The sequence below is a fragment of the Silene latifolia genome, chromosome 11 (genome assembly GCF_048544455.1).
Source record: "Silene latifolia isolate original U9 population chromosome 11, ASM4854445v1, whole genome shotgun sequence".
Lineage (NCBI taxonomy): Eukaryota > Viridiplantae > Streptophyta > Magnoliopsida > Caryophyllales > Caryophyllaceae > Silene > Silene latifolia.
Genome location: NC_133536.1, coordinates 158959448 through 158971043, shown reverse-complemented (window position 1 = coordinate 158971043; position 11596 = coordinate 158959448). Strand labels below are relative to the sequence as shown.

Below are 11596 nucleotides of genomic sequence, written 5' to 3'. Positions count from 1 at the left end.
AAGAAATGTAAAAATAATTTAACAAGTTAAAAATAATTAAACACGAATGGTGATAATTATGATGCATGCGAGTAAAAAATGAAAGAAATCGGACCTCTAAAAAGCTATCAATCAACTGTGTCATCTTTGATGGGGATCTAACTAAGAAACCAATCTAGAATTGTGAGAGGCAGAAATCTTGATTGGGTTGGTGATGAAGATTGAAGATTTAGGGTGAGTTAAACGATGATAAGAGGATGAGATGAGAAAGGGCGAGGTTAGACGAGATTATAAAAGAAAGGAGATGATGATTTGAGTTCATTAATCGAGGAAATGCGGCGGCGGTGTTGTTGTCAACTGGAAAACTAAGATATAAATAAAAAAGAGTGATGAGAAGGGAGGGAGAGTGGTCATACGAGAGGTGTTATAAAATGGAGGGGTAGAGTTTGTTGATGGCTTATTTATATGGGAAAATGGGTAATGTTGTTAATTGTGTTATCTTATGGGTGGGTGCTTGCATATTTTGTCTTTTCTAATTAGGAAACTAATTTTTGCTCGGCCCAATGGCCCATATATTGATTATTTATGAAAATTCGATAATGTAAGTTATGTAACCTAATTCATATTACGACGATATATTTTGATTATATAATCTCATATCTGTTTGTTATTTCGTTCGTCTAATATATATTAGTACTAAAATTTCACCACACATGACATTGACGCTTAAATGTGTGTATTATATTTTGAAATATATGCTTTAAATTATTAAAATTAGACGTTTATAATACGGTATACTTTAACTATATGTACAGACAATTGTCCTCCATTATTCGATCTCAATAATCGTACACCTTCTAACATAATTTGTATGGAATAAGTGGTAGTGATTAGTAACTTATATTATATGTCGATTTTTCAATTGTAGTCTTTTTATATTGTAACAACATTGAACATTTAATCACGTTGATTTATATACTCCTATATCAAATGATAGCGCATGTTATTATAACCCGTGCATTTTTTTGCATGAGTTTAAAACTATTTAAGATTAATGGACTCTTTTTATTGTTACCGCATTGCAAATTTAATCACACTCATTTATATGCTTCTTTATATAATGATAGCAATTTGTATTACAACCCGTGCAGTTTTTGCACGGGTTTTAAACTAGTTAACACAAGTAAAAGATAGACCGTCATCGAAACACAATTATTATATTATTGTAACACAGCTACATGAAACAAAGCTAAACCTCTATTTTTGAACCGTGGGTATACCGTTACTATTATATACTATTATCCGTAACACAATTTCACTAATGTCGTAACACATACTCACCATATTTGAAACACAGGTATACCGTTAATATAACATTGTTACACTATTTTTGTACCACATATATACTAATATCCATAACACAAATTCACTAAAGTTGGAAGACATGGTCACCATATATGACCCACATGTACTCTATAACGTCACTATAACATTGTTAGACCATTATTAAAACACATATTGGCTATACACTAATGTCGTAGCACAAATTCACTAATGTCGTAACACAAGCACAATATATAGAACCACATGTATACAGTTACGGTAATCTAAGCCACAGTAATGCACTGATCAACAAATCCATTAAAATAATGAATTCAATCATCAAGTTGCTAAAATGCAAACCCAAGCTTATACTTAGCCAGCAAATCACATTATACCTCAATTTCACCATTAACAAATTCATAAAATTTAATTGTCAACAACAACTCTTTATACTTAGCCATCAAATCACATTATACCTCAATTTCACCATTAACAAATTCATAAAATTTAATTGTCAACATCAACTCTCTCTCCTCTCCCGAAAAAATCCCCAAATTAAAATCCCTCATTTTAAAACCTAACCTTATCGTCCGTTTTCGGCTCGCCGGCCGCTTCCCCCACTCTCTCACCTTATCCGTCGCCGGCGAGCCGAAGTTTTCCTTTTTTTGTTCGCTGGGGTTTCTTGTTGTTGCAATAAGAAGGGTTTTATGGTCATCCGGTCAGTTTTTGCTTGCTTTTTCAAGGTTGCTTGGTTCTCAATCGAGTGTCGTGTGGTCCCTTTCCGGGTGCGATTTCCTTGGGCATCTGTTCTCCAGTGATCAGCGCTTTGTGCAGCTCTGCCGGTGATTTCATCCTCCCTTCCTTGTGGTTTTTGGTTGTTAATAGTTGTGTCTAGTTCAATAATTTTAAGCTGCTGCGTTTTTTTTTAATTTCTTGGCTGGTGTGGTTTTTTATTATCGTGATTCTTGTTCTGGTTGGGGTTTCTTTTGTCTGGTCTTGCTTCAATAATTTCACCCTGCCGTTAGTTGCTTAAGAGTTGTTCTGATTGGAGTTGCTTAAGAGTTGTTTTGGAGTTGCTTAATTTTAAAGTGCCGTTAGCTGTTGGTATTTAGTTGTTGGTAAAGTCTGTTGGCTTTTATGGCTTCCAATCGGGTATGTGTAAAGTTTCTCGAATCGTTTGCTTGTTCCCATTTAGACGATGACTTTTTTGAGGATGAGGGATGGGATATGATGAACTCTATTATGCAAACAAAGGGATCTCCTATTCCTAAAATTAAGGATTTGAAGGATAAGGGTAATAATTTTTACAAACAAAATTGTTTCGGAGCTGCTGCTTCTTGCTATGATGAAGCTTGTAAGCTCCTAAGTCTTGTTGTTGGCATGGAGGATAGCTATGACACTAACACTTTGTCTGAACTTGCGGTCTCTTTAAACTTAAATTTGGCTGCTTGTGCTTTAAAGTTATTTGAACATGAGGCATCAAAAGACCATTGTTCTATTGTCTTGTCTTTTTTCCCCAAAAATGTAAAGGCTCTCTTCCGAAGAGGATTGGCTTTTATGAAGTTGAATAAATTCTTAGAAGGTAAATCGGATTTGGAAGCGGCTTTATTGGTTGAACCTAGGAATAAGGACATTCTTAGGGAGTTGTGTGTAGTCAAGGATTGCCTTGCTATTAATTTGAATGGCAATAGGAGTATTGATGAACATCCTTTGCAAGATTCAACTGGAAATGGTAAAGTTAAGGTTCATGATGATGAGCCCCCTTTGAAAACTCCAAGGGACTCCGGTAGTGGTTCTGCTAGTGATTATAGAGTTGGACGTACTAGTTATAAGGATATTAAAACCAGCCTAGATGGAGGAAGTCTTTCCCAATTGTATGTGACTGAGAGGTGTGGTATGGAGCTTGATTCTGAGATGCTTGTTGCGGATCAACAGTCTTGTATTACTGTTATGTCGCCCTCTACAAGTGAGGCTTCTTGTAACTTTGATGGCTGCTCTATGGTTAATTCTCTGGATGAGAATGGCTCTAACAAAGATTTGAACGAGGATTCCCATGGTGCGGAAAAGAAAATGTTTTAGTTTAGTAAAAAGGGAAGAGGACATTCCGTGCTAAAGATTGATGCGGGTACTTATAAAAAACTCCTTGATGGTAAGGAAGTCAGCTTCTTCCAGAAATCACACTTATCAACTTTGAAAATTCGAGTCCTTAAACCGTGCATCAAGGAGCCTGATAAAGGTTCAGTCACTCCTCATAAGAAGAATAGAAAACGACAAAAAAGGAAAAAGAGTTTGCGGGCTGGTACTCTAATTACTGTGGCAGACACGACCAAAAATGATGTTTCACATTTACCTCCTGTGGCCTGTAACAAGCCTATTGATCGTGATCTGCCTCTTGCGGAAGCTACTTCAAGCTTATCTTGGGAGCTCGTCAATAATGAGGTTTTATGCGATCCTTGTAGTTCTAATTCAAATCAACCTCCATGTTTTATCTTCACATCATCGAAGTCGAAGGTTGCTAAAGTGTTTCATGCTAGAAGACAATTAACAAGAATTCAAAGCCGAAGAAAAGAATCTCCAAGACGCAATGTTTATATCTACCCAGGTAAATTTCCACGTTCACGTGACGTGAGTGTGTCTTGTTGCAGGTACTTTCCTAAAGCTCAATTATCGAAGAAAAGGAAAGGAATGACATCCTCAATGTGCTTCTCCAACAACTCTTTGAAGAAACCTCGTGCTTTATTTTCCCCCACCCCTAGTTTAAGTTTAAGTTCTTGTATCAATAATGTAGGATTGGCACCGGACCTATCGAGTCCTAGGTGCTCTATGTAAACACTTTCTTTACGGCTGTCAAAAAAAAAAAAAAATTGTCAACATCTACTTATAAAAACATACAATTAAAAACAAAAAGGCATCTATGAGCAAACTACGATCCAGTGCAGATTCTCGAATCAAATAGTATGACAAAAAAATAATAACCAGGACAAAAACTTATTATAAATTTCAATACGATTCGAATAGAATAGTGTGACAAATGGTTAGGTTTTATTTTAAATCATGATTGACACAAATTAGCACAAACAAATATGTGAACGGTTTTAATTCCTTTTTAATCTTCATCAAAGAAACGATCTGATTCTTCATCAAATATGTGAACGGTTTTAATTTCTTCATCAAAATGATCTGATTCTTCATCAAATACGTGAACTGTTTTAATTTCTTCATCAAATTTGCATGTCCTCTTTTAATCTTCATCAAAAAAATGATCTGATTCACAAAATTTTTTCTTCGCCTTTGATTAATTTAAAAAAAAATGGAAAAATCTAAACCTTTTTCTGGTGATTTTGATCTTCGTCGTATGGAAAAGATCTATGAAGATTTCTATCTAAATGAGGGTGACATGGAGATGGAAGATGAAGAAGCTGATGAAAGATCGTCTGATGTTGCTGCATGTCGCTCAATCGTGCCTGTAACAATCGTGGATGAAGGGATTGAGCAGTGCTTGGAAAAGCATGAATATCTAAAGAATAGAATGCGGTTTATGGAAGAACTATGTAGAATCTGGCCTCAGTTTGGGGTTTTATTGTAATATGAGTATGAGGAGAAGGCGAAGGAGCAATCATTTGATGTTGCATGTAAAATTGATGATCCTTCTAATTAAGACCTTGAATTAGATCCGGAGGTTGTACGAAAAAATGCAGTTAATACTGGTTGGTTTATAAAGGAGCTTTCTAATTATTGGCCTGGTTTTTATCTTACACAGGAAGACGAACCGTTAGGAGGTTGATTTCTTATTCCCTGTATTTAATTTTTAAACTGTTTTTTTTTTTTGAATGGACTAGTGATGATACCTTTTTCGGCCGTATATACTCTGTTTCATCTTATTTTATCTACCCAATGATCTAATGTTGAGGGTAGTTGGTTGGTTATCAATTTTGATGTTCATATACAATGCCACCACCTTTTGTAGTGATGAGGCTGTGTATGTACATCAAAATTGAAGAGTTTTGTTTACAAAAGCTTATTGTACTCATTTGATCATTTCTGAAGTTAATATCCATATTAGTGTCAATGACTGAATATTACAAAAGAGTTGCAAAGTTCTACATTAAAACTGAATACAGTCACAACATCTTCTTCAGTGTGACCTTCTTGATTGTTTGATTTGCTTGCTTCTTGCTTGATCTGCGCAAAAAATTGACTTTGATAACATATCCAGGCTTTGATAACTTCTAACAGTCTAAAATGGTGCTTATTGATGCTGTTAAATTCTGCTTGTTCATTCCCCTGCACATAAATCTACGAACCAACTACTAATGCTACCAACAGGGGGATTTTCCAATGTTGGGTCATTACTACCTTCACCTGCTTCAGTAATGGTGCCAACAGGTTCAATGTCCCATGTTGGTTCATTACTGGTGCCACTGGTACTTGCTTGATTTTCAGCATTCTCTGTCAAATTGTTTAGTGAATTAACTAATTCACTTATAGTGCTTGGATCACCAACATTCTGTACATATTGTATGCATTCTTTCACTAAATCGATGTTAGCATCAAGATATTCAGGCAATAAACCTTGTGCTGCTAGTTTTGTCTTATGCATATGTTGAATTGGGTAGTCTATGCCACCTTTTTTTTTTCATTACTTCTACCATACATGCTTGCAATGTTATCCAGACGTACTTGAGCTTTAGTGCATCTTGTTCTTCATATGCCTTGATTGTGTTGCTGATTAGCTCATCCAATTTGATTGCCTTTTTTTTTGTTGGAGAGATTGTATTGACCTAAAAAACCCCAAATCCAAGACATTCAAATCTAGTGAATTGGGTGTTTGATAGGCCAATTCAATCTCCCATCCATCTGATGTTGCTACCCTTTTAAAATCAAGATCATCATTCCTAAAATGGGGACGGGCATTATCTTGTTGAATGATTATGCGTTTACTAACATTAGAAGGCCATTTAGCCTTTATAGCTGGCAACACACGATTTATTATCATGTCTTTTGTTACTTGCTTGTTTATAGACTCAATACACTTGGTTTCCATTGTTCCTGCTACTCTATTTTTTGAGTTTCGTTGTGCTGGTATTTCAATAACAAATGGCCATATTCCTATTTTGCCATCAAAAATTAATTTACCATTTGACCCATATAATGGTCTACCTACTGCACCCATGAACATCACCTTTTCTATGAAACTCTTTGATTGTACACATCTATGTGGGTTGGTTTCACCTTTAGCCAAATAAAACCTTGTAGTAGGTTTAGTTTTAGAAAACCATTTCTCATCCATGTGAATAATATTGCTTTGATCTTTGAAAACAATTCTTTTAGTGTGTTCATAATATACTAAATGTTGTAGACTGAAAATTAATCTAGCAAGTTTGCTTTTATCATTCAAACCTGGTTTGAGTGCATTTGTGTGTGACCTGATTTGTTTTGACATCACCCATCTTGAAACGGTTGATTGGCTTACACCTAAGTGCGTGGCCAATGAGTGTTGTGTTGACCTATCCAGTAGGTCAATTGATTTGAGCTTCTCCTCATCTAAAATTGCTCTTCCCACCTTTTTGTTGCCTTTCTTTTTGCTGCTCACATTGACTGGTAAGGATGAAGCTCTCTGTTTTTGTGCTTCCATCCATAACCTTGTTATTGTTTTCCTGTCGACTGAAAACCTTGCCGCCACTTCATTGATAATACCATGTCTTGGTTTTCCATTTATGTTGTTATTCAATAGTGTTTCATTTATTTTTGATCTTTCTAAGTTGGTCAGATTCTTCATTGAATGTTGGTGAATTTTTTGTTTGATAGCTCTATGTTTGAAAGATGTTTTTTGGACTGAAGTTAGTAAATGAATTTTTTGTTTCACACCAGTTATTTATAGACAAAAGAACTTTGCACTCTTTTGAATTTTTGGTTTTGGCGCAAATATTTCCCTCTTTGTATTTTGGCTCCATATTTCAATTTTGGTGCCAATTTTCAATGTTGGTGAGTTGGATATTTACATTTGGACTGACAACTTGAGTTTACTTGGCTTATGGAACAACTAAGACACGCCAATCAAGATTAGTTGAAGTTAATCTGAAGTCCAATTTTCTCTTTCGATCTTTCAAGTTAGAGCTGTAATTTTTTCCCGAGTTAATGTAATTTTATTTTAAGTCTGCTGTAATTTTTTCCCGAGTTAATGTAATTTTATTTTAAGTGTGCTGTAATTTTATTTCAAGGTAATGTAATTTTATTATGTAATTTTATTTCAAGGTAATGTAATTTTATTTTAAGCGAAACTGTCTGTATATCGCAACCGTGTAGTGAAAAAACAAAGTTTCAGCCAAGTTTGGTTCGTTTTGGTGGGAAATGAGTTGCTGTATAAAAAAAAGGAGGGAATCATTAACATCTTCATTATCAAATTACCCCTTTTAATTATAACACCCTCTCTCCTATAATCTTACCCCTACCTTTAACATTTCATTGTTTATCAATATTCCTTAATATTTGTGCCCTCCTCCAAATGGGACATTTATTGAGAATAGGAGGGAGTATTTTTTTATGCAAATGACGCATAAACCCTTACGAACACGCATTCCATCTTGGCCGTTGATTGACATAGATCCAACGGTCCAAATTTGGACGCAGGAGCTCTTGATCCAATTTATATATATATATATATATATATATATATATATATATATATATAGAGAGAGAGAGAGAGAGAGAGAGAGAGAGAGAGAGAGAGATAAGATCTAATGAGTCCAACATGGGCCATTGAGTCCATAAGTCCTTCTAAGGGCCATTGGATGGACTCAATGGATGGTTGAGATGAATTTGATTAAAGGCCATTAAAAAGAAAAGGAAAAAAATGTGGATGGTTGGATTGAGATGGGTGGTTGAGATTCAAAATTACCAAAAAAAATTACCACTAATCAAATTTCTATACACTAATTAATTTTTCTTTCTCTCTCTAGCCCTAATTAATCAGTTTTGAGTTTTAGATTTCAGAAGTGTAAATGTCATGTTGTATGAGTTTTACAAGTGTAAATGTGACGGAAATTTTGAATTTATATAATTTTAACATTTTACAAGTGTAAATGTGATGTTTTACGAGTGTAAATGTAACATTTTCAGAGTGTAAATTTGTTTTTTTGTGACGGAAATTTTGAATTTATATAATTTTAACATTCTACAAGTGTAAATGTGATGTTTTACGAGTGTAAATGTAACATTTTAAGAGTGTAAATTTGATTTTTTGTGACGGAAATTTTGAATTTATATAATTTTAACATTTTACAAGTGTAAATGTGATGTTTTACGAGTGTAAATGTAACATTTTCAGAGTGTAAATTTGTTTTTTTGTGACGGAAATTTTGAATTTATATAATTTTAACATTCTACAAGTGTAAATGTGATGTTTTACGAGTGTAAATGTAACATTTTAAGAGTGTAAATTTGATTTTTTGTGACGGAAATTTTGAATTTATATAATTTTAACATTTTACAAGTGTAAATGTGATGTTTTACGAGTGTAAATGTAACATTTTAAGAGTGTACATTTGATTATTTGTGACGGAAATTTTTAATTTATATAATTTTAACATTTTACAAGTGTAAATGTGAAGTTTTACGAGTGTAAATGTGACATTTTAAGAGTGTAAATTTGATTTTTTGTGACGGAAATTTTGAATTTATATAATTTTAACATTTTACAAGTGTAAATGTGAAGTTTTACGAGTGTAAATGTAACATTTTTAAGAGTGTAAATTTGATTTTTTTGTGACGGAAATTTTGAATTTATATAATTTTAACATTTTACAAGTGTAAATGTGATGTTTTACGAGTGTAAATGTAACATTTTTAAGAGTGTAAATTTGATTTTTTGTGACGGAAATTTTGAATTTATATAATTTTAACGTTTTACAACTGTAAATGTGATGTTTTATGAGTGTAAATGTAACATTTTTAAGAGTGTAAATTTAATTTTTTGTGACGGAAATTTTGAATTTATATAATTTTAACATTTTACAAGTGTAAATGTGATGTTTTACGAGTGTAAATATAACATTTTAAGAGTGTAAATTTGATTTTTTGTGACGGCAATTTTGAATTTACATAATTTTAACATTTTACAAGTGTAAATGTGATGTTTTACGAGTGTAAATGTAATGTTTTAGGAGTGTAAATGTAGTATTTTAAGAGTAAATTGGTCCTTTGAGTGTAACTTTGGTCCTTTATAAGTGTCACTTTTGTCCTTTACGAGTAAAACTTTAGTCCGACTACCAAAAAACACCACCACCGTCGTCCTCCACCACCAACTCATATCCACAAAAAATATGAGTGCAAATCTATATAATTTTAACGAGTGTAAATGTAATGATATACGAGTGTAAATGTAAAAAATATGAGTGTAAATGTAAAGAAGTACGAGTGTAAATGTAAAGAAATAAGGGTGTAAATCTGAAAAATGCGTATAAATGTAAAGAAATATGAGTGTAAATGTAAAGAAATACGAGTGTAAATGTAAAGAAATACGAGTGTAAATCTGAGAAATGCGTGTAAATGTAAAGTAATATAAGTGTAAATGTAAAGAAATACAAGTGTAAATGTAAAGAAATACGAGTGTAAATCTGAAAAATGAGTGTAAATGTAAAGAAATACGAGTGTAAATGTAATGAAATACGAGTGTAAATCTGAAAAATGAGCGTAAATGTAAAGAAATATGAGTGTAAATGTAAAGGAATACGAGTGTAAATGTAAAGAAATATGAGTGTAAATCTGAAAATGGAGTATAAATGTAAAGAAATATGAGTGTAAATGTGAAGAAATATGAGTGTAAATGTAAAGAATTGTAAGTATAAATCTGAAAAATGCATGTAAATGTTAAAAAATATGAGTATAAATATAAAGAAATAAGTGTAAATTTAAAGAAAAACTAGTGTAACTGTAAAATAACTCAAAAAAATAAATAGATGTGAAATCACCCACAATAACAAATGAAAAAAAAAAAAAATAGTAAGAACAACAACAACGAAACAACAAGACCAAACTATTTTGGAAAAGAAAAAAAAAAAGAAATAGAAAAGAATAAAAACCAAACAAACGACATATGAACACAAACAAACACATATGAACACAAACGCACAAACTGAGAACAAAGAAAATACGAGAACAAAAACGCACTCCAACATCAACTAGAAAGAAAATATGAGAACAAATCTGGAAATAAAACAAAAACACCGCAAAAACAACGACACAACCACTCCAACACTACTGTAGCCGTCTCAGATCTCCTTTTTTTTTTTGGTTTCTTTCCAGATCTCGTTTATTGGTATTTGTGGTGTTAGTGGTTGTTGTTGTTGGTGGTGCGTGAGCGTGGCGGTGGGAGAAAGGGTGGAAGGTGGTTGGGCTGGTGGAGGTGTGGGGCTCGGATCTGGCCAAAAAGGGAGAAAGGGAGGGAGATGGTCGGGCTAATGGTGGATATGAGGGTGTTGTTGGCGTGTGGTGGTGCGTGGTTTGGTGGAGCTGGCGTCGTGGTGGTGGTAGATCTGACTTTTGGGGGTTTTTTTGTTTATGGTGGTAGGTGGTGGTGGCAGAGGTGGTGGATTTGTGGGTAGGCGGTGGTTGTGACTGGTGGAGCCGCGGCGGTCAAGAGGGTCGAGGCAGGGGAGGGAGCTCAAGGTGGGGGTAGAAGATGGCTCGTGGTGGTCGTGGGTTGTTGGGCGTGGGTGGGTGGGGTGGTCGGTGGTAAGGCTGAGATGAGGGATTTATTTTTTGATTTTTTGAATTTTTTGAATTTTGGATTTTTTTGGTTTTCTGAATTTTTTGGTTTTTAGAGAGATGTGAATGATGATATTTGTGTGATAGGAGAGAGAAGTGGGTGGAAAAAGAATGGTTATATAGTGAAATTAAGGGTTGATTAGTGAGGTAGTGAGAGAGAGTGTCTTACATTAGCATTAATCCCTTCTTTTTGCACTAATCCCTTCCTTTTTTCCCTTCAATCTCAACCCCTCATCCCATCTTTTCAATGGTCCTAAAGAGGACTTATGGACTCAATGGATTTTGGTGGACTCACTTGATCCTTTCTCTCTCTCTCTCTCTCTCTATAGAGAGAGAGAGAGAGTGAGAGAGAGAGAGAGAGAGAGAGAGTGAAGTTCTCCTAAGTCCTTTACATCTATTGAGTCCTTAAGTCCTTATAAGGGCTCTTGGATGAAGGGAATGAAGGGATGAGATTACATCTCAATGGATGGCCACAAATCAATCTAGTCTAATTAGCTCCTCATTGCAATTAAGTTAATCACTAATCCAT

General features: G+C 34.1%; 1 protein-coding gene across 1 annotated transcript; it reads right to left on the bottom strand.

Moving 5' to 3' along the window:
* Window positions 1-6031: 6031 nt before the first annotated feature.
* On the bottom strand, window positions 6032-7081 carry LOC141614225 (uncharacterized). Its single transcript, XM_074432982.1, has one exon. The coding sequence runs from the start codon at window positions 7079-7081 to the stop codon at window positions 6032-6034; it is 1050 nt and encodes a 349-aa protein (XP_074289083.1).
* Between the last annotated feature and the right edge of the window lie 4515 nt (window positions 7082-11596).